The 23,883-nt window shown below is 41.1% G+C and overlaps 1 protein-coding gene across 15 annotated transcripts in view; it reads right to left on the reverse strand.

Moving 5' to 3' along the window:
* ABI3BP (ABI family member 3 binding protein) overlaps positions 1-23,883 on the reverse strand; it is a 304,680-nt gene that overhangs the window by 210,904 nt on the left and 69,893 nt on the right. For all 15 annotated transcript variants that reach the window (XM_075072439.1, XM_075072438.1, XM_075072445.1 and 12 more), the window contains exons 3-4: positions 7,235-7,308; positions 2,603-2,730 (exon numbers count right to left, since the gene is read on the reverse strand). In XM_075072439.1, coding sequence (XP_074928540.1) covers positions 2,603-2,730; positions 7,235-7,308 — 202 coding nt within the window. The remainder of the gene's footprint in view (positions 1-2,602; positions 2,731-7,234; positions 7,309-23,883) is intronic.

The raw sequence follows: 23,883 nt of genomic DNA on the forward strand, positions 1-23,883 counted from the left end.
CGCAGAAATACCCTAATGGGTACTTCCAGGAAAAAAATCACTTTCAAGGAGTTTTTACTGCTTGCACTTCCCGGTTGCCATTTTAAACTCCCTGTGGTGGAAGGTGGGCAGAGAGTGGGGAGCCACACCACTGGGACACAATCCACCATTAGCAGATCCATGCTGCTAGCTGGGACTTCTAATAACTTTTGCATTGGTTCATAGAATGGAAATTCCTCCCATTCATATATTAACAAACATAATGGAGCCAGAAACTTACCAGGCTCAACGGCAGCTTCTGTCCCATCTGTGTCTGCTGCAGACGCTGCAGCAGGCTGTTCCTTTGGGTGGGTGGGGGAACAGCAAACAGCTGCTCAGTTTGGCTGCCGAATGTACTGTTGCTGGCTCCAAACAGTTCCCAACCTGTATTCTGGGGCCAGCAGGGCACCATCCTGGCTGACAGGGTCATCATGCACTACCACTGGCTCCAGGCTGCGAGCAGAGCCTAACACCTGGTTAAATTTCTCTTAAAACGGACATGATGTCGGCAAGTTGCCTGAGATGCAGTTCTGGTCCCTTGTTTTCCTGTATTCAGTCTTGAGATGCTTAATCTGCTCCCTGCACTGGTCACCAGTCCAGTATATTTGCAATGCTGCCAACTTCTTTGCTATTTGCTGATATGTGTGACTGTTCCTGCTACTCTTACCAAAATCCACTGTTTTGCTGACCTCACACCAGAAATTTTCCAAAATCTAGTTGTGTTCCTGTGACCGTGAAGCAGAACACTTTGCAAAAGGCTGCTTTGTGTCAGTATCCATTGCAAACACAGAAGGCTCTCTGATGGTGTGTTTGCACCTTGCTGGTCAGAAGATAATGGAAGGATTAAATGCTGACTCACCAAGTTGCTACCCTACACCAATGGGAGTTGCTTCTGTTTCCCCTGGAGTCAATTGAAGATTCTTGGGATAGAGAAGACAAAGGAAGTTGGCCCATGTGATTGAGAGATACTTTTAAAGAACTCTCAGGATCTAAATTTGTAGTGGGGGAGCTGCACCTGCAAAGCAATAGGGTTCTAACCTTGGTCCTCGCTTGACTTTGACTCAGACCCTCCAACCCTACAGTGTCCTTGGATCTCAGGTCCAACCCAGAGTCTGAGCTTGGGTTTCCATTGCCGTGAAGACATATCCGTGGTGACTTGAGAAATGGATGTGTTACAAGTGAGTTTATTGCACCATAGGATGGAAAAAATACAGGCAGTCGTTGATTTTATGACGTTCAACTTATGACAAATAGCACTTATGACATTACTGAATTGACACCCTGATTTGACTTACAAAGTTGGTTTCAACTTTATGACACTCAGTCCTGCAATGGAGTGGATTGTGGTTCTGAGTTACAACGTTTCAACTTACGACACAATTTTCAGGAACCAATTGTGTCGTAACTCCAAGGACTGCCTGTAGATGTAAATATGCTTTGACTCCAGTAAACGGTGAGTGGATAGAAATAACTGACTAACTCTAAGACCTAGCAGAGGACTGCTAGGAAGCATGAGTTTTAATGTCTGGGTCTAGGAGGATCCAAGAAAAATACTGTCAGTCACTAGGAGAAAGTAAGAGGGTGGACTGAAGGGTGCAGGGAACCATGTGTCATGCTTTTCCTAGTTGCTTGTAACTACAACCTTTTCCTCTCCTTTCAGTTGCAGAGTTTGTGCTACGGCTACGGTTGCTGCCCAGACATATAGCAAGGGTATAATCCCTGGTCAAAAAGGTGTCACAAAATTAAAACATGGAAGAAAGGCGTGGAATCTTTTGTTAAATCAGTCAATATTAGAGGTCACTAACAATGTGAAAGGATTTGCTCCTCTCCTGGGATTAAAAAGGCAACATTAAACCCCTAGTGAGAAGCCATCCTTTTTTTTTTAAGCTGCAGGCAGAGTTGCATGAAGTTGGGCTAAATAAGTATAATTCTAATAATTCTTAGCTTCTATGTATACTGCAATATAAATAACATTCAAAAGATTAAATACAGGAAACAAAAAAAGTATAATTACAAAAGGATTGATTTGTTCTTTCTTCTGTCAGCGCTTCAATGAAGACTAATTTTACTCACTTGACCGGTTTTATAGTACTATATTTCCATTGACTTCAGTTACTCCGGATTTATACCAGTGTAACTGAGATGAGACTCAGGCACTGTGGCTCTACAACATAAACGACTTGCAGTGAAATCACAAGATCAGTACTTTGGCATGTAAACACCTGCCTAAATCAGACCTTTAGGCAGGGAAGTGCTTGCTAATTGCTGATTTACACATACAGAATAGAATCTTTGCTTCAATGATGTCATGCTATTGGCAGAATCAGGGCTGGCTCTAGGCACCAGTGTTCCAAGAATGTGCTTGTGGCAGCACTTTTCAAGGGGCGGCACTCACACTCCGGCCTTTTTTGTTTTCTTCGTGCTTCGGCGGCTGGCGGCACACCAGCTTTTTTGGTGGGGGGCAAAAAACCTGGAGCTGGACCTGGGCAAAATTTGGTCAGCCACTTATCTTCACGCCCTTTTCTTTTAAATGTTAATAAAACATTGCATTATTTTCACTTAACCTGCTTTTTTGGTGTATTACCTGTCACTAGCACAGCTACTCGTTGCAGTCCAGTCATGCTGTGGATTGACTAGGATGCCCCAGGACAGGTAAACAGAGGTCGGGGTCAAAGTGCCAACCACCAGCTGGAGAGGCTTTTGAGTCTTGGTCTTACCTGTATAAGAAACATACAGACAATTCTACTTACACTTAGATTTTCTCTATTCAGGGGGAAATATTTGTGGCTGGTTAAGAGAATGAAAGAATTATGATTTAATCTCTCCTCTAAATTCAAATGGAAGGTATAATGCAAGTGAATTTAATCCTGATTTGAAGGGATCACATCCCCACCCTCCGCACATGCTGCTCTTTAAACATGAGACAGAATATTCAATTTCAAAGTGAATATTTCTCCATATATCCCTAGCAAGGATCATCAGAAATAATGAGATATGCACAGTAATGATTTAATGTTGACTGCAGTACTTTTCACCAGGTCTGAAATAAAACAAAATCTTACAAACTTATTTCACTTAAGATTGTTCACAAGTTTTGAGTGGTCTCTCTGTCTAGTGAGGTCTGTCCCTCACCAATCAGACAATTTAACTCCTCATTTCTTACGCAACACTTGAAATTTAATTTTACTCTGAACACAGTGGTGCAATCATCCTTCTAGATCAGAAGTTCCCAAATTGTGGGGCGGGATGCCAGGCGTTCAGGCCTTCCCAGAGCAGCTGCAAAAAAAGCATGCAGGGAGTCCCGGGTGGTCAGGGAGAGGTGAGGGAGTGCAGCCCAGCTCCAACCCAGCAGCAGCATGCTGCTCTTCGTCTCCTCTCCTCCCTGACTGCTAGGGGCTAGCTGTGTGCTGTCCCCACTGCTGCCTTCTCTAGCCCAGACACCTGGCCAGTCAGTGCCCATGTATTTTATAAACTCTGGAGCCTGCAGGAGTGAGAGGTTCTGGCCAGGGAGGAGGGAAGGCAAGGAATTATAGTCTGCTTCACTCTGTACCCCCATGGGCTCCTCAGGGAATTGAGCTAGCCATGGTTCTGCTGCTGCCCTGGACAGCAGCTGCCTGCTCTGCTCCCTTCAGTGAATCACTTTCTGCCCTGGACAGGAGGTGGTGGGGACTGTTACGCGACTTCCATGGAGAAGAAGGATACAATAAAACAAAGATGAAGAACTTTTAAATAAAGTTTTAAAAGCTAATGCCTGAGGCTAGTGCAATGATTTAGAGGGTAGTGCTCTGCATTGCCTGGCAAAAATCTTGGTTCAGTTCTCTGTTCATGCCTCTTGATCCTTAAATTGGAAGTGCTATTCAGCCATTAGCAGGAGTTCCCCACCTCTTTATCAATGATACCTCCAAAGGGTTAGGAAGTGGTTTTGTGCTCTAACAGGATTTCCCAGTAAGTCCACAAGGAAGCGAGATTTGCTTTTCCAAGCAGTCTGCAGGTAGTTAGAAAACCCTGTAGTATGTGTGTTTTTACACTACATTGATTAGGAGCATATTCACAGAAAAAAAGTGGGATTTTTCCCCCCATTTAGATGAACTGTGCTGTGATGTAATGTACAACATTTTAAAAAGAAAGGCAAAACTTCAAACATTTGCTGATATGTAGGCTGGATTCCCCAGTCTCCTTGTATTCTTATAGGGTTTTTTGAGGGGGTTGTTTTCATAGTTCATTTATTTGTCAAACTTTTTGGCACATATCCTGTTTACAGTGAAATCACTTCCTAATTTGCTTTCTGGGGAACCAAGTGTCACATGAACATGGAAATACAAGAAGAGAAAAGTCCATTTTTCATCTGTAACTGCTGTGGGTTTAGATATATATTATATACTAAAGAGAAGCCTTGCTATATGTTGAAACAGACATTATCATTAACAGATAAGCAATTTTAGATCATTCTAGGGGGTTTCTAACTTTGAAACTCAGCCTTTCAACCTTCTAAAGTAATTATAATTTCTCTTTGAGCTCTGTGAAGCTGGACTCCAGCTTTACAAGTATGCAGACTAGCTTCAGCCAATCCTGCAAATATTGGAGATGAAGTCTGGTATGCAGTGTCACAGAAGTGCAAGAGACCATGTGACCACCATAAAGACTCATTTCTTCCCTGAGGTCCACACAAGCACTAACTCACATCAGTCCAATGCCTTCTTCAACTTAACACTTGAAGAGAGAAAGGAAAGGGGGGAAAAGTCTACATTAACTTCACCTTTCCTCATTGTCTCCCAGTACATTCTTCCCTTTCTATGTCTCTTTTTCAAGAGCAGGGAGCGTTTTTAACTACTATTTGTCAAATAAACAAAGCTTTACAACAAGAGGACAAGCAGTAATGCTTGAAATTCGAGGATGTTTGTCATAAACAAATAGTAGGAGTTAATAGAACAGAAGTACTTTATATCTCTTTTGACTGTAAAGGGTTAACAAGTTCAGTAACCCTGGCTGTCACCTGACCAGAGAACCAATCAGGGGACAGGATACTTTCAAATCTTGAGGAAGGGAAGTTTTTGTGTGTGCTGTTAGTTTTTGATTGTTGTTCTCTTTGGGGGCTCAGAGGGACCAGACGTGCAACCAGGTTTCTCTCCAATCTCCCTGATACAGGTTCTTATAGATTCAAAATATAAGTACTAGGTAGAATAGGCGAGTTAGGCTGATGTTTGTTTTCTTTATTTGCAAATGTGTATTGGGCTGGAAGGAGTTCAAATGTGTATTTTGCTGAAAGGATTTTAATTTGTACTTGTATACTTAGGCTGGGAGGGTATTCCCAGTGTCTATAGCTGAGAGACCCTGTACCTATTCCATTTTAAATTTACAAAGATAATTTTTACTGTTTTTCTCTCTTTAATTAAAAGAGTTTTTCTTGTTTAAGAACCCTGATTGTTTTTTATTCTGGTGTGAGACCCCAGGGGACAGGGTTGGATTCACCAGGGAATTGGTGGGAGAAAGGAGGGAAGGGGGAGAGAAGGCTAATTTCTCTCTGTGTTAGGATATTACTTTCTCTCTAGGAGAGTCTGGGAGGGGGAAGAGAGAAGAACACAGTGGAGGGGGGACAGGTGAATTTTCCTCTCTTGTTTAAAGATTCAAGGAGTTTGAATCACAGTGATCTTCCAGGGTAACACCAGGGAGGGGAAGCCTGGGAGAGCGCAACGGTGGGGGAAAGGGTTTACTTTCCTTGTGGTAAGATCCAGAGGGTCTGGTCTTGGGCTCCCCGGGCAAGGGCCAGGGGGTCCCCGGGCAAGGTTTTGGGGGGACCAGAGTGTACCAGGCACTGGAATTCCTGGTTGGTGGCAGCGCTACAGGTTCTAAGCTGGTAATTGAGCTTAGAGGAATTCATGCTGGTACCCCATCTTTTGGACGCTAAGATTCAGAGTGGGGAATTGTACCATGACAATGTTATTTTATTTAAATTAGTTCTCGCAACCCTAGTAAAAAAAATATTTGATTGTGACATTGCTGAGTGTGCCAATGTTAATTTAAGTTATGTACTGATGATGTTAAGAATGAGAGGATGCAAGTTTCAGAACTAAGTTTCCCCAGAGATCAAGACTGCTTGCATCTGGAGTTGTGGCCTAGCCCATTATAGAGAAAGAGGTCAGCTGCAAAGTTTGGGCCAGAATCCAAAGTTATTCATACTTAGCAGTGTTTGATCAGGAAGCTTGGTTCAGATCCATCTCTAGTGGGAATGATCCAATTAAAATTCCCCATGATTGAAGCAGCTATTAAAATTAATAATCCTAAACAGTGGCTTTAGGCAGTTTATTTTTTTAAATACTGTACCTGAATAGCTGTTAAATAGCAATCTGTTATCAAGTATTTTCTATGTGCATCTCATGGAGAAAAATATTGCTTCATGCCTGCAAGGGCTCTGGCAAATATATTAGGCCCAAGAAAATGCAGATCATTAAACAAGTTCCATCTGAAGATCTCAAGTACTTTAAAAACATTAATCAATTATTCTTCACCACACCCCTGTGAAGCAGAGAGTAAGCTCCATTTTAAGATTAGGAACTAAATTACTGAATGCTGAAATGACTTGCTAAAGGTCATACTGGAAGTCTGTAGCAGAGGCCAGAAACAGAACTCAGATTTCTTTATTACCAGACTTGCAGCTTTAGCCAGAAAACCATCCTTTTCCTTAAGCACCGTGTATTAGTGAAGTTGGTGTCTTTCATAATATTATATATAAATAAAGACCCTTTACTTCATCAGTGGAATGCATTAAAATTTCTATGGGAGAAAGATTCCTAACTGGCATTTTGGGGAGATTATAAAACATTAATCTCCTATCCAACCCAAGCCCAAGAATTCCAAAGATTATAAATCAGTATATTTCAAGACAGGATCCATTGCTTATAATTGTGTATCAACATTCCCACTAGCTACGTCAACTTTTCATATGCATTTTTGATCCCATATTCTAGAAAAAAGAAATATGTTAAATCTCAGTTTTCAACATGAGAAATTATAAAGAAGGACCCTCCAAAAACTGCATCTAGGTTTCTTAATCAGAACATCCGTGAGTGAATACTGTGTAGATGCACATCCTTACATTGTTATTTGAATCACACAAATGTTGGATATGCTCAGCCACATCAGAAAATTTGATCCACACTAAATAAAAACAATATTCTGTCTTGATTTGACTGTATATAAAAAAATGTGATAATGTTACCTTACCTGAGCAGGTTTTCTTGTGATGTGGAATGGGTGCAGGTCGCACCGTAATCAAGTATCTTGGCTCAGCATCTGGAAATAACAATTTGGTAATTAGTTAAATTCACAATTTGTTTTTAAAAATGATCAATTAATTATTCCTGGTGAATAGTGGAATATTTAATTAAGATTTAACAATTTCTGTAATTTTTTTCCAGTCTATGATTTATTCACTGGCAATCCAGAAACATTCTAGGCACTATCAGAGAGATTTGAAAAAAAACAAAAGACACATCCCTACATGAAAAACAGTCACAGTCTAAACAGACATTCCAAAAGAGAGAGGAAACAGGGTACAAGGTGATCGGATAGAAAGTTTTTAGCTACTCTACTAGGGCTACATGTTATTTGCTTACAGATGGAACAAGTGGCCAAAGTAAGAAGTGGTGATGACAGAAAGGGAAGCAGCAGGATGGGGCAGGGAATGGAGTAGAGGATGGAATCCAAAGGATTCTGAGCATAGGCACTGACTCTGTGGGTGCTACAGGGCTCAAGCACTCATGGGAAAAAAACAGGAGGTGCTCAGCACTCACTAGCCACATCTGTATGGTGGGGCCGCCGATCAGCTGTTTGGCAGCTGGAGAGAGGTGCTCAAGGGCAAGAAGAGGGAGAGCGAGGGCCGGATCTCAGGGAAGAAGAGCGGGGGTGGAGCACCCACCGGGAAAAATAAAAGTCAGTGCCTGTGATACTGAGGCTTGGTCTACATTACAGAGAGTTAGGTAGACATAAGACACCTTATGTCGACCTAACTATGTCAGTGTCTACAGTATAGCCTTGCTCCTGCTGATGTAACTGCCCTACAACACCTAAGACATAACTCCAAGCAAGTCTACATTGGCATAGTTGAGTCAATCTAGCTGTGCCCCTGTGGCATGTCTGGTGAAGACGCGCTATGCCAACTGGAGAACGCTCTCCCATCAGCATAATTATTCAACTTCGGCAAGAAGCGTAAGCAATGTCAGCTGGAGACAAGCTATGTTGGCGGAATAGCATCTCCCACTGACACAGTGTTGGTGTGGACAATGTGAAAATTGCAACGCTCAGGGAGTGGAGGGTGCTTTTTCACATCCCTAATTGACATAAGTTAGATCAACTTAAGCGGTAGTGTAGACCTGCCCTCCACCTCCAAAAGAGGTGTAGAGCTTATGTTGATGTAGTTAGGGCGATATAGGATCTGTGTAGACACTGTGTTCCTTACACTGATTGTCTTGTCAACCTAAGATAGGTTGACTTAAGCTTCTAGTGTAGACACGCCCTGAGTGAAGATATTCGTTAAGAGGCTGAGGGTCTGATGACTATTGTTGCTACAGAAGTGGAATTTCCTGGAGCAGAGGACTTTCACAGGTTACCTTGGAAGTCTCTCACCCTAGCAATCCTAGTCACACACATGTAAGTGGTAGAGTGGGGATGGAAACCATTGTGGCTCAACGATTGTCTACTTGGTAAAACTCCCCTGCATAGTTAAACAGGTAAAATTATACTGCTATAGTTATACCAGTGTAAGTCCCCATGTGGACAAACTTATTCCAGAGTAAGAGTGCCTTTTTCTAGTTTAGTTTATACCACTTTAACTAAACCAGAGTATAAGCGCATAAACTGATATTTAATCATTTAATATTTGCATGATCTAGCAGCCACTGCAAAGCAGAGGGAGTCAGATGTGCTCAGTTCTATTCTCCACTCCACCACTGACTGAATTTGGACTTTGAGCAAGTCATTTGGCATGTGCCTCAGTTCCCCCTCTATAAAATTAAATGTGTTACTTACCCCTCTCAAAGAGATACTATGAGGTTTAATTAAATGGTTAAATGCTTTGATAATTTTGGATAAAGGCACTAGATAAATGCAAGTAGTATTATTATGAGCATCTTTGGGCCAGAACTACGTCTTATGCATAGCACAACAGGCACAGATCTTTATTAGGATCTCTGGCTACTATTAAAATATAAATAATATTTTTAATGTAATAGCTGAGCTATTGCTAGCAATTTTCTTGCCAGCCAAATGTGCATTTTCCACACTTTCAAATGTTTACATTTATTTAAATTTAATCTTAACACTCAGTATCCTGGTTTTCTATTTTTATTTATTTTATTTAGAAAACTACGAAGTTCTCATAAAAATTTTATCCTTAAGTAAAAGACACGTAGCCTCAATCCTAACCTCACTTTATTTTTTTAATATACAGTGCACCTTGTTATAATGGCTAAAGATGCTACATTTAAATAACAAAAACAAATCCCATAGTCATTAGCCCCCTAAATAAAATCAAAGGGTTTGAAACTGATGAAAATTTTGTTTTTAAACTGAGCCGTGCTAGAGTAGCATTACGTTTTCATAAAGCTAGAATTGCAAGTCAGAACTACAGCTGTTTTCAAGAGTCAGAGTCACTTGCTGGCTGGCTGGATTGATTGAGAACCAGCTTGTAAAATCTTTGGAAATATTGCTCCTCATAGGAAACAGTGAAATGAAGCAAAATCAAGTCTTGCTGTTATTTTTATACCCAGGCTAACAAATTCTCAGTATGTTTGTTACACCCTCAAAGAGCACAAACTCATGTTGTGAGGCTGCAGTTCAAGAGATGTTTCTGGCAGTGAAAGCCAGATAACTTCACCTCACAGCTTACAATAATAAACTGTTTGATTAAAACAATGTTCAGAGGGGAGGAGCGTTAATAGTTTTGGGAAACTTATCTTCAGAAAAAGGAAGGAAAATAGAGATTTTCCTTACTCCTGAGACATCAGAGATCAGATAACCCAATCTTTCTACTCCTTTAAAACATTTAATGCCCCTTTCTGCTCTCAGATATGTCTGCACAACTCTAACAGAGATCGTGGGAGTTGGGTAGGCATATCTGAGGGCAGAATTTGGCAACACAGTAAATTGATCTGGACTGTTTTACCTACAATTTTAAATATGGGTGTCAACATAAAAGTCATTGTGCTACAATAAGATACAATCATTATTCATTACAAAGCAGTACTGCAATTAAGAGAAACCAAAGAGAAGAACTTTCACTGGTGTTCTACGTAAGTACATAAAGAAAGGGCTAGGGAAAAACTGTTTTTGTTTGTTTGTTTGTTTGTTTTTTATGTGTGTGGGGAGTCACAGACAGAATCTTAGAATACCACATCTGATGCCTTCTCTGTATTGGAAAACTTGCACGGATTTTTAATTGATTTAATTAAATCAATACAGTTAAATAGGTGGAAACCCATAACATAGATGTACTTAAACTAGTTTAATGCTTGCTTTTAAATGGGTTCAGACTGTATCTGAATTAAAAGAAACTGAATGCAGTAAAGTTAACCTGGTTTAACACCATCTGCATTAGGAATCTGAACTGATTTTACAAGATCGATTTTAAATCAATTTTAGTTAACTAATGCAAATTTTCAGTGTACACAACACTTCAATCAGGAATCAGAAATGTAGTGAAAATTAAACAGGAACTAATCCAAAACTTCATTCATCACACAGTTTGAAACAAATCATTTGTGATGTTTGAAAATTATTGAGAAAAAGTTGTGGTACTGCCTTTATCTAACAATCTCAAACTCTTTAAACCATTAGTTCCTTAAACACTACAACAGCCCTGTGAGGTAAGTATTATTAATATGAAATTTTACCGATGGGTAAACTCAGAGAAGAGAGATTAAGGCCTTATATTTTCAAAAGACTTCATTTTTGGTGCTCAATTCAAGATATTAAGTGCCTGGATTTTCCACCTATAGCTCCCACTGAAATCAGCTGAAACTGTGAGGTTCTTAACACCCATGGGTTTCTCAAGTTGGGCAGCCAAAACAGGGGTGTCCAAAATTAGTGAGCACGTGACAATTTAAGCCTAAATGACTCACCCAAGATCATTCAGTGTTGTCGTAGCCATATTGATCCCAAGTTATCCGAGAGACAAGGTGGGTGAGGTAATATCTTTTATTGGACCAACTTCTGTTGGTGAGAGAGACAAATTTTCGAGCTACACAGAGCTGTTCTTCAGGCCAGGGAATGTACGAAGAGTTCATTTTCCCAGACCTGAAGAAGAGTTCTGTGTAGCTCAAAAGCTCATCTCTCACTAACAGAGGTTGGTCCAATATAAGATGACTTTGCTTAAGATCACACAGTTAGTGGCTGAGCAAGACAAAGAACAGTAGTAGAATTTAAGGGGCTAATTTTAAATACCCCAAACCTTGAAAATACTGACTTGGTTTTCCTGTTCTCCCAACTCAATCTTCTACTGAATATTCAAGTGAGTGAGAGATCACATTGCCCTCTATCCCTGTACAAAGTGCCATGGAATCTTTAACGCCCACAAACTTGGTTTTAAGTCTTGCCTTACTTTGCATTGGCTCACGAAGAGCAAATGTTGCTCCTTGGAATGCACCACATGCCAGTATTTTTATTAATAAAAGGCCTATTGGCTGTCTGAAATGTGTTATCAAGGTTGTTTAGATCTGCCAGTTTCCCCTGCTATTTCCTGAAGCAACCTGCGTTAATCCTGGGGGGTCTCCCATCCAAATACTGAGCAGAAAACACACTCAATTTGTGAGATTAGAGAACAGTCTGGAATAGGAGGTGCAGCAACACATAACAGATGTGGTTTACCATAATGAAGGGTTTATTCAAAAAAGCATAAACTTCTTCCACTCATCTTCCCCCTACACACCAAAGATCACAAAATCTAATATTTATATACAGTTGTTAGTTTTATAATCTCTTTCTGTTCTATATTTGAAATCTGTTCTCAGAAAAAATGTGTTATGTTGGGCGTTGTTCACTCACCCTTCATGGAGGTTGGCAAGTACACTCTATGTGAAGAATAGAGCATAACCACATTTTCCAATGAACTCATCATTTCCCTGATAACACTATTTTAAAAGGAAGCACTTTATTTTTCAAAAGAGATTTTTTTTGTTATAATTGATAGGGCTAGGAACCAACTATCTGACATTACAGCCAAAATTACTAAACTAAATTTAAGTCAACATTGTATTTTACTATGTTAATCCTCATCAAGGTCAATGATTATGACACTGGAACAATTTAAATCACACAGTAAAGTTCACGTTGCAGTCCTGACAACATTAAAATCCAAGTCTAAACTGTGATAACAAAACATATTATAATATAGAAATATGCTTGGGAGAGGTTATGGAGCAGATCCAAACATTTTACTGCATATGTAAGAGTACAAGATCATAGTTTATTTTATTTGTATGTATATGTACAGTGCCAATCAACATAGTATACAAGCACCGTTGTTGGCAATCCCTTGGAGTTCGAGGATGACTCGTCCAATAAAATGATGGCCAGTTATCACTGGGGGCTCTGCAGGTGGCTAATTAGACCAATCTGGGATCCACAGATCTTGTCATAGTTGGCACAGACAGTTCCCAGTGGAAGGGGCAGATCTGGATTGTTAAATTGGGCTGCGGCACGTTCTTTCCTCCCTTTCCATTTCTCCATTTCCTGTTGTCTCCACTGAATTTCAAAATACTAACATCCTTGCCACAAAGTCCTTTTCCATTTTGATCAATCAAGGGATTGATTGGATTTTCCATGAAGATGTGCAATATTGACATAAATTCATGTTGGCTTTGAGGGTGTCTTTAAAGTGCTTTTTTTACCCATCCCTGGACGGTCGACCATGGCTCAGTTGTGAGAAAATTATGTGCTTCAGAAGTAGATTTTCTTGCATTCGAAGAACATGACTAGCCCAATGAAGTTGGCGGCGGATGATCATAGCTTCAATGCTGCAGATTCTGGCTTGGTGCGTCAGTCATCCCACTTGATTTGGAAGATCTTTCGGAAGCACTGTTGATGGTATCATTCAAGAACCTTGAGGTGTCTACTGTACATGACCCAGATTTCAGCACTGTACAAGAGAACAGGAACAACAATGGCCTGGTACACAAGAAGCTTGGTTTGATTCCTGATATCATAATCTTTGAAGACACATTTTCTCAAGCATCTGAAAACTGCAGTGGTATATTTAAGGCAGTGTTGAATTTCCTAATCAGCATCAACTTTCTGTGACAGATAGCTGGAAAGGTAAAGGAAGTCCTCAATGTTCTCCAGGCTCTCTTTATTGAGCTGCATTATAGGAGCAGGATCCTGGTGATTCTGAGCCTGTTGGTGGAGTAGTTTAGTTTTCTGGATGTTAAACATGAGGCTGAGTTAGGCCTCTGAAAAAGTGTTGATTGTTTTTTGAAGATCTTCTGAGTGAGTGCACTGGGCACAGTTATCCACGTATTAGAGTTCAGCAACTGATTTAGTGATAGGCTTTGTCTTGGATCGAAAGTGATTGACGTTGAAAAGCTTGCCATCCATTCTGTATTGGATGTCAAGCCTGGAGCTTGTCAGCAATGAGATGGAGGATGACAGCAAGGAAGCTGGAGAAAAGGCTTGGAGTGATGACACAGCCTTGCTTGACTCTTATCTTGACTAGGAGGGGGTCCGTTTTCGGATCCATTGCTGATGACCATGAGAGACATGTTGCTGTGGAGGACTGGAAGGTGGCAACAAATTTTGGTGGGCATCCAAATTTAAGAACTCTCCACAGAGCCTCACGACTGATGGGGTTGAATGCTTTCATGAGATTGATGAAGACTATATACAGATGTTGATGTTGCTTGTGGCACTTTTCCTGAAGTTGGTGGGCAGTGAAGATCATGTTGATGGTACCTCGAGATGGTCTGAATCCACACTGTGAATCTGTGAGGATTTCCTTGGCCAAGGGAAGCAGCAGGTGAGGAGGATTCTGGCAAGAATCTTTCCAGAAATGGACAACAGGGCAATTCCTTGGCACTTTCCACAATCTGATTTGTCTCTTTCTTTGAAGATGATGATGATCATGGCATCCCTAAAATCAGCTGGAATTTCTTCTTCATTCCAAATCTTGACGATTAAGATGTAAGCTGATGAGCCAGTTCTTCTCCCGCTTCTTTGAAGATTTTAACCGGGATTCCATCAGGTTCAGATACCTTATTATTCTTCAGCCATTTGATGAAAGCCATCAAACAAGCACCACACATAAATTGATTAACTTAGGCTTAAAATACTCCCGTAAAGTAGGGAATTATTATCTCATTTTGCAGATGGAGAAGCAGAAGTGTAGAAAGGCAGGGTGACTTGCTCAGTTTCACACAGTGAGTCTACTGCAGAGCCAGGATTAGAAATTAGAGTTCTTGACTCCCAGTCTTGTGCTGTAATTTAATGTTTCTCCCATTTGAGTGAGAAGGTTATTGAGTCTTCGTGCTGACTGAATCTCTGGCTTCTGTGTTGCTGAAAAGCACTGTCACCTACCTGGTTATGCTCCCCTTGATGGACACTCACCAGACTGATTTGTTTAGATCTGAACACTAGGACCTGCATGCTGCTAATCCCACTGAGCCTGAGCAGCATCCAGGCTCTGTCTCTGGCCCTGGCCTCTCAGGGTATATCTACTGTGACAAAGTTCCGAGCCTGTATTGGTGGGTTCAGTGGCCTCAGAAACTCAATAAAGCCCCAGTGTAACTTCCCTTTCTCAGAGTAGTGGCAAGAGTCACAGCCTACTGAGTTACTTTCATCACCGGCCAGTATGGGAGATGGGAAGGGGGAATACCCCCCAGTCTCTGTTGCTCCGTAGAGCTCAGTAGGTGCAGTTCAGCCTCCTCCCTGGACCGAGTCCTGCTTCCTTTCCCCAGGGGATCTCTGTAGAGTATTGGGAGAGGGGGAACCTGGGCCCATCCTCTACTCTGGGTTCCAGCCCAGGAACCCTAATGGTAGCAACTGTTGGTGGCTTTTCCTTCACCATTGATGCTGCTTTGATTCCCTGGGCCACTTCCCCCGTGGTCCCCTCTTCTTAGCTTCATCCTTACCTCAGGATTCAGCAATGCTTCCTCTCCTCCAGCTCCTTTCACCTCGGTCTCCTGGAGGGCACTGGAAGGGGAGCTTTTAAACAGTATAAGTGGGACTTTGATTGGTCCCAGCTGTCTCCATTAGCCCAACAGCCTTAACTGGTTAATTGGAGTCAGGTGTCTTAACTGGTCTGGAATAGCCTTTGTTTGGCTATCCAGGGAACAGGGACCTGCTCATTCTGAAGGCTGATATACCTGCCTTCCACCACTCTTACATTTTTCTGGTCTGAATCTGTCACACTACACAGCAACTGGAGACATGTGTCTGGCCTGTGCCAGCTGATGTGGGATCACAGGGCTCAGGTTGCAGGGCTGTTTCATTGCTATGTAGACTTCCAGGCTCAGGCTGAAGCCTAGACTCTGGAAACCTCCTACCTTGCAGGAAGTCTACATAACAATGAAACAGCCCCACAGCCCAAGCCCCGTGAGCCCAAGATGGCTGGCACAGGTCGGTCACAGGTGTTTAGTTGCTATATAGACATACCCTCAAGCTCAGTCCTGGGGTACAGATGCCCAGACTAGTATCCCTTCCTGGATGTCCAGCTGTCCTAGGCTCCAAGATCAGTGCTGAATCCCACAAATTTCCCCAGTAATTTAGTCACCCCTGGTTACACATTAACCCTTCAGGGACATGTAACAGTTACAGCAATAAACTCAGAAGCTTTGCAAAGTAACTTAAATATATGATCACCGTATTCCTAGAAGAAAGCCTAGAGACTTACAAATCCAACCAAAACCAACAAAAGCTGCATACAAAAACCATCCCTCTGGTGTCCTCACTACTCCAAAAGCTATTGAGGTTGTTGGTCAGTTCCTCAGGACACCAGGACCTCCTGTTCAGCCTTCATATTCTCTCTCTGTGCCCCTAAACAAGTTCTCTGGCTCATTCAGGTTGGGTGGCCAAATGATTTCCCTAGCTCAGAGAGCATGTGTCTTCACAGCAGCTTCTAACACCCTCCTCCTTTGTTCTCCTTTTCCCTTGAGGAATTTCCATTATTCCAACATTCCTCCCCCTCTCCCCGAAGGCAACCTGGGATAACCACTTTCCTTCAGTTTAGCCAATCTCTTTAGCAAATCCATTGATTATCAGGGCAAAGACATCCCATGTTAACAACTACTTCTTCCGGTAGCTACTTCCAGACAGGGTGTGTGATACACGACATGGTTTCTGTCAGCAAATGATTGATTCAATACACACTTATGGTTAGTTATACATAAACGTCCTAGAATCAATGAGAATTAATAAATTTTATATAGATTTCACAAACCATCACACGTACATATTGATGGGAATTGTTGTGATGATTTTTTGTGACGTGGAAACCAATTGTTGGATTGAGACAACCAATTCACTTCCAGGGGCCAGGGAAGAATTGCCCATTGGCTATACTGAACATTAACATACTGCAAAAAAACCCTACTAACATAGTAATACATCCCTTTATGAGGCCTGCAGTTAAATAATCCATTTTTACTTGTATACGGTAGAAGAATGGCTCAAAAACAACAAGCTAAATAGCAAGAACCCTAAAGGCTGCTCTCTTCTTCAAATCCTACTTAACCTCAAATTCTCACAGGGAGGTATAAAGGATACCTATACATTTGCAAGAAAAATGATTCATAACACATTTACAGTCTGTTCAATTATGTTGGAGATCTTCAGCATAGGTGAGCCAAATTTTGAAAGGAATTGAACACCTGTAACTCCCAAGTCAGCTTCAATGGAGCTATGCCGTTTTATGGCAGCTGAGAATCAGGCCCCTTATCCTTCACTGGAGTTGAGACACAACTCTTGTCAGTATAATATTTCTTCTATATTAAGTTTAGGATCCAGCTTCAGCTGGATTGGATTTTTTTGGTGGTTTTTTTTAAACCACACCAGAAGCTACATCCAAGAATGGTAGATTTCTAGGAAGGGGATTGAATGAGAGAGAGTTTAATCTTCCAGTCATCCACCAGAATTTCATACTCCAATACCTAACAGTTAAATATGGCATTTTAAAGCAGAGCTGGCTTGAAATCAACAATTGTTAGATCCAAACAAGCCTTTATTTTGGCAGCTGAGCATGAAATGCTGTATATCCCTCTGTTCTTGTTTAACAGATGATAACTGATCAGAAAAAACATTTTCTTTTGAGAATGGTAGAAAATGCAACCTTAAATTGCAATCACTGGTCCTGTTTCAGATGCAGAAATCCTGTTTTCAGAAGTCAATGGCTTTTGTTTGATTCCATTTAAACATCTCAAGTTTAAAGTATATTGACCTATGTGAAATTAAAGACTCAACAAATCATGGAAAATATGTTAAATTCTGGTAAAATTGTCTAAAGAGTTCAAAAATTTCATTCAGTTTAGGGTGTGCCCTGAGTTACATTTTATGGGTACTAATTTTTTTTTTTTACTGAATTTAGTATGTTTTGCCATCTGCTCAAATGAACACTGGATTTGGAGACAGCCACTCTACGAGCTGATTGCTCTATTTCACCAAGCAAATTTTCATGTAACAAAACCTCCAGTCTTTAGAAAGATATTATTTTAAGTAAAGGTTTGTCCAGGTGTTATTGAACAGCTTCTTGTCTCATGAACTCATGACAAGTTTCTATTGATTCAACAGGACAGAGGGAGTTGCTCAACTATTCTTCATTCTGGGACAATATAATCTTTTTATATAATTCAATATGTTTTATGGCTTTGGGAAAAAAAGATAAAAAATATCTGGAACCTAGGTCCCTTGAAACAGTAAAATTTTGCACATAAGCTTAAGACAAAGACCAAATCTAATAGTCTGATCTTCCCTTAACATCTTACTTATATTTGTTAAATGATCCAGTTCTTTCCAGCCATTAAAAACCACACAAACACGAGTTAGGACATGACCTAAGTGCAGGATACTTTTATTTTCAAATTAATAGAAGAAAATTAGCAGGCCACAATATGTATTAAAACAGGAGTTAAGGTAGCATCAAACAAACACAGTCCAGGTGAAGTGGAGGTTTGAAACAGCAAAGAAAGTGGAGACCAAGGTCTCTGATAGGTGCCAAGTTTTGTTCACTGCCAAGTTAAGTTTTCTACCTTCCTACTGTTTTGTTTCATGGAACAACTTTGGAAAAAATACTAAATACTCAATTTCAGCTTGTGTTTTGTCCCACATCCATGTTAATTATCTTTCTATTTAGGATGCCATATGAACTCTCACTTAACTTTAACGAAGTTCAGACTTCACAGATGATAACTCAGATTGGTATGAAGAAACAGGTTTTCAAATTGTGCCTGCAGTCCTCATCCATGATTAAATAAGTTGCAAGGGCCAGCTCCGGATCCAGGGTTTTTGCCGTCCGAAGCAACTGGGGAAAAAAAAAAAAACGCTGCAATCGGCGACAGCTCCACAGCGCCACTTCATTCTTCGATTCTTCGGCAGCAGGTCCTTCCCTCTGACCCAGGCACCTGCTTGCTGCGCTGGTGCCTGGAGCAGGCCCTGTAAGTCACTGTTAGCCATGGCCCAGATTCAGCACCACTGATACCAAAGGACTTTTGTCACTGACTCAACAGGAGCAGGACTGAGCTCTGTTTTAGAAAATTCAGTATATATGTCTACTGTACTTGTTCCATTGTCCTGTAACTTACAATTAGGCAGTGTCTGTCTTGCCAATGAGGGTATGTTTACATTGCAATGAAAACCCATGGCACAACCATAGCTGGCCTAGGTCAGTTGTCTCAGACTTGCAGGGCTCAGTCTGCAGGACTAAAAATTGCAGTGTAGATGTTCCAGCTTGGGCTGGAGGGAGGCGAGATCTCAGAGCCTTGGCTCCAGCCTGAGACCAAACGTCTACACTGCAATTTTAAAGTCCCACATGCCCAAGCCACATCACCCAGGCTCTGGGACTTAGTGCCATGGGTTTTTACTGCAGTATAGATGTACCCTGAGATACAAAACCAAGGACCTGTTCACTCATGATTGTTGAGCGTCCTGAGGCACTTCTCATAGAAGTAGAGGTGGATTAATTCCAACTTGGGTAATTGCATTCTTCCTCCCTAAATTTCTCCTACACTCCTAATCACCTGCTACATAGGGCTGGTGTGGAATGGCTCTTGTGTTTCACCCACTACCTTTCAGTAGTATTTGAGTGATTCCTATACAGGCAGTTAATAAAGCACTGACTGGAGGATAATTTTGGATGAAAAGCTTTGTATTAATATATGCCACTATTCTTAAATATAAGTTAAAGTATGGCCTAAATGTTTAAAATGTATTTCATTCTTGATATTCAGTGCCAGCTGCTCTCCTTGTTAAAGCACCAATGATTCTCTTATTGCCAAATGGGAACCAAAATGCAGGGCTTTGAAGCGAAGCCTGGAGCTGGAGCGTGGAGCAGCTCCAGAGCAGTGGAGCTGCAGTTTTTTGCCTGGAGCTGGAGCAGAGCTGGAGCACAGCTCCAAAGCCCTGGCAAAATGGTTTTACCTTTCAGTGGTACCTTTCACAGGCTTGTAGTACTGAACTATATTGTCCTCTGCTCTGCGCACAGTGGATAATGGAACTAGTGGACAACGCAAATAGCACTTGTAAAGCTATAATACTTCAGGGGAAAACAAAATCCAAATGTAGCAGTGCAGTTGCCAACCACAGTATGCTTAGAAGAGAGAATACCAATGCACTAGCTGACATTGCAACCAATTTTGCCACCCTCACTTTCCAGTGATGTTCATAAACTAGATAATATTTATGCTGAAGCAGCCACATGCCACATCCATTTGGTATGTCAACTCCAAGACCTATTAAACAGAACATGATATAGTACTGATAAGGGATTGATGTGAATATGGAGTAATTCCCCTGGAGTCAATTTACATCAGTGTAACAGATTCTGGAGTCCAGCCAAATTCTTTAAAAACCAACTGTAGCATTAACATATACATCATCTGCAAAATGAAAAAAAATTATAAATAACATACAGCAGTCCTACAAGAACTTCTAGTAATTTTATAGAGAACATTAGGGATGTGATCGAAGAGTTCCAAATTTTGTAATTTTTCCCCAACATCCACTTCAGTCCCTCTGTCTCTCAGCAAACCAACATCAAACTCATTAAGACTCAGTAGTGTTAATTTCAATCACACACCAACCACTACTGTTACTACTCAGAGATTTTCTTTACTATGTGCACTAAAAATTGTAACATACAGACTCTGAAAATATTTGGAAAATCCCCTAAATATTCCAATATTAAAATAAATAAACCAAAAACAAATAAAAAACAATGAGCGAAAAGGTATTCTTTACAGGAACTGAATATATAGTGAGAGATGTTGATGTAAATATCTCTAATAGTGAAAGATGAGTTTATACACATTCATCTGGTTTTGCACGATGGCCTGTCAAGCTGCCAATGTTGTTTTTCACTATTTTCAATCACTCTCTCAAAGAATCCTTAAAATGAATTCAGAATTAGAATATTTTAGGCATCTCTGTAGCAACAATGCCAAAGATTCACAGCTACGTCATATCATAAACAACACGTTTCGTGTCCCTTATTAGAGTTTGAACTGCAAGGTAATCAAGTGTGCAGAATTCATGTGAAAGTTCTAGTGTAGAATATTATCTGTTCTGAATGTTGGTCCCTGCTACCTGATTTTTCTGACTTTTAAAAGATATAATTCCTAAATTTCCGGTGCTTACAGAATTAATAATTAACTTCTTATAGATATGCTTTTAAGTTACTATTACATTAGCCAACATCTTCAAACTTCATTGAATTTTTTCTTCTTGTAGTGGTGTTTTGGTTTGGGGTTATTTATTTATTTTAAGGAAAAAAACATGGAACATAAGAATGACAGACTGGACATTAAAGCCACGTTTAATGAGTGAGCATATTTGTGTTTAAAGAACTGACAAATTAATTGTTTGTTTGTGATGCTGGCAAACCACGTGTCAGCTTTTGCCAAGACTTCAGGTCTCAGCTACTCACTGATAAATTCATTGCTGGAAACTAGTCTGTTTCCCCTGTGTGTTAGTATGGTTAAGATGTGTATTGAACTTAAAACAATGTGTTTAGTCTTTATGAAATGCTTGTAAATTGCTGCATGCATTAATCTCACAATTTCTTTATCACATGTTATAAGGTAATATTCAAAGTTTTGCTTTATAAACTGTAAAAAATGCTTACTCTGAATCTGTGAACCCAGTGAGGTGGGACTGTTTCCTGACCACTAAGAAGGCCTATTAAAACTAAATGGGTCATTGTGGTACATTACAATACAAAGACTTCATTAATTGCCCCTTCACAGCCATGAAGAGGCCGTGTGTAAAAGGGTTTACCCGATTAGCTTGAATTCTGGAAGAATGAAATGAAAAATTCTCTCATCAGCTATTTTTCATCTCTTTTGCTGTTTGGCCTCTCACAAAGCCAGAGCTATGAAACAGAAACAGATCCTCAGGGTCAACCTGGGTTAGCCCTAAAAGGCATTCAGAGCCCACAGATTACTACAATTCTCTCACCTTTGGAACCATAGACTAACTCATTTGGGTTTATATGTTTGCCTGCTTTAACCTTGTAATAATGCTCTCATTTCTTTTCTTAGTTAATAAATCCCTAGATAATGTACTATAGGATTGGCTACAAGCATTGTCTTTGGTGTGAGATCTAAGGTACAGACTGACCTAGGGTAGCGACTAGTCTCTTGGGACCAGGAGCAACCTGAATATTTTGTGATCTTTAGTGTAAAATGACAATTTATCACTAAGTCCTCTTTGCCTAGGTAGCAAGACAGACTGGAATGCACAAGGGGACTGCCTGTGACTCCATGGTAATACTGTTATATTGCTTTAGGAGTTCATATTTGTTACTGGGGTAGTGAAATCTAATTATAGAACACATAACCAGTTTGGGGTCTCTGCCCTGCTCCTTGACAGTCTGCCCTGAAGTTGGCACTCTTGGTCATGAGCCACTCCAGACAGCATAACAATGTTTACATGATAAACCTACTTTCCATTCTCAGATTTGGTTTTCGGTCCCTGACACAGCCTCAGAGGACTGATCTAACTTGCTACCATCTACAACAGGGCCCATGTACACTACAATATAAGCCCAGGGCTTGAACTGAGGCTCATACATAACTCCCCTTCTGTCTACACACAGTTCACCTTAACCCAGGACTTGGACCCAGGGTCCCAAAAGCTCATGGGGGTGGACAGTGTGAGCCTGAGTTAAGTTAGGACCCAGGGTTCAAACTCTATTCCTTTGCAGTGTAGACACAGCCCCATTGGGCTTGTGCTCTGGGTGTCCATCAAAATTATCCAACAACCCTACAGGTTGACTTTATTTGTCCTCTGGTGAACAATCAAGTTTTCCCCACACTGCACCATGAACAAAAGGGCTAGAGTGGACACATTTTGGGAGAGCAGTATGGAGTCTGGGGTATGGGTGGTTGGACTCAGTCCCAATAATGCAGTGTAGACACCCCCAGGTTGAGACCCAGAGTTCAACAATTCCTAACCTGGGGTCATAGGCACTGACTTTGCTTTTGCCTGTTGGTGCTTTTAAAGAAGTGTGTGTGAAGGGGCTCTGCCAGTTTTGGGGGGGGAGGCTATTATCAGCATATTTATACACTTCTTTTATATTCTAGTAATTGATATGCATCTATCATTGGTATCTTTACTATTTTAATAATGATTAAATTGTTATAATACATTATCATAAATTACAGTATATTAAAACCATTACAGCCACCTACTTCTTCACTAACGTCCCAGGGTACGTCTACAGTACAGGATTATTCTGATTTTACATAAACTGGTTTTGTAAAACAGATTGTATGAAGTCGAGTGCATGCGGCCACATAAAGCACAATAATTTGGTGGCATGCATCCATGTACCGAGGCTAGCATCGATTTCTGGAGCGTTGAACTGTGGATAGCTATCCCGTAGCTTTCCCATAGTTCCCGCAGTGTCCCCCGCCCATTGGAATTCTGGGTTGAGATCCCAATGCATGATGGGGCAAAAACAGTGTCGCAGGAGATTCTGGGTAAATGTCGTCACTCATTCCTTCCTCCTTGAAAGCAACGGCAGACAATCATTTCAGACCCTTTTTCCGTGGATTGGCCTGGCAGACGCCATAGCATGGCAACCATGGAGCCCATTTTGCCTTTTGTCAGTGTCACCATATGGGTACTGGATGCCGCTGACAGAGGCGGTACTGCAGCGCTACCCAGCAGCATTCATTTGCCTTTGCAAGGTAGCAGAGACAGTTACCAGTTGTTCTGTACCGTCTGTTGCTATCATGGGTGTTCCTGGCTGGACTCGCTGAGGTTGGCTGGGGGCGCAAAGACAAAAATGAGAATGACTTCCCAAGTCATTCCCTCCTTTATGTTGTATCTAAAAATAGAGTCAGTCCTGCCTAGAATATCGGGCAAGTATACTAGAGAGGCCAGTGTACCAGAGAGCACAGCCACTCCGTGTCAGATCCTGCACTTCCCTCCTCCCCCAACCCTCCTGGGCTACCGTTGCAGGGTCCCCCCATTTGTGTGATGAAGTAATAAAGAATGCAGGAATAAGAAACACTGACTTTTTAGTGAGATAAAATGAGGGGGAGGCAGCCTCCAGATGCTATGATAGTCCAGGCAGGACATTAAACGGTGCAGGGGGAGAGGAGCCCAGCATCCCGCTGCTATGATAGTCCAGGCAGTACAGAATCTTTTCTTTAGACATGAAAAGGGGGG

The sequence above is a fragment of the Chelonoidis abingdonii genome, chromosome 1 (genome assembly GCF_003597395.2).
Source record: "Chelonoidis abingdonii isolate Lonesome George chromosome 1, CheloAbing_2.0, whole genome shotgun sequence".
Classification (NCBI taxonomy): Eukaryota; Metazoa; Chordata; order Testudines; family Testudinidae; genus Chelonoidis; species Chelonoidis abingdonii.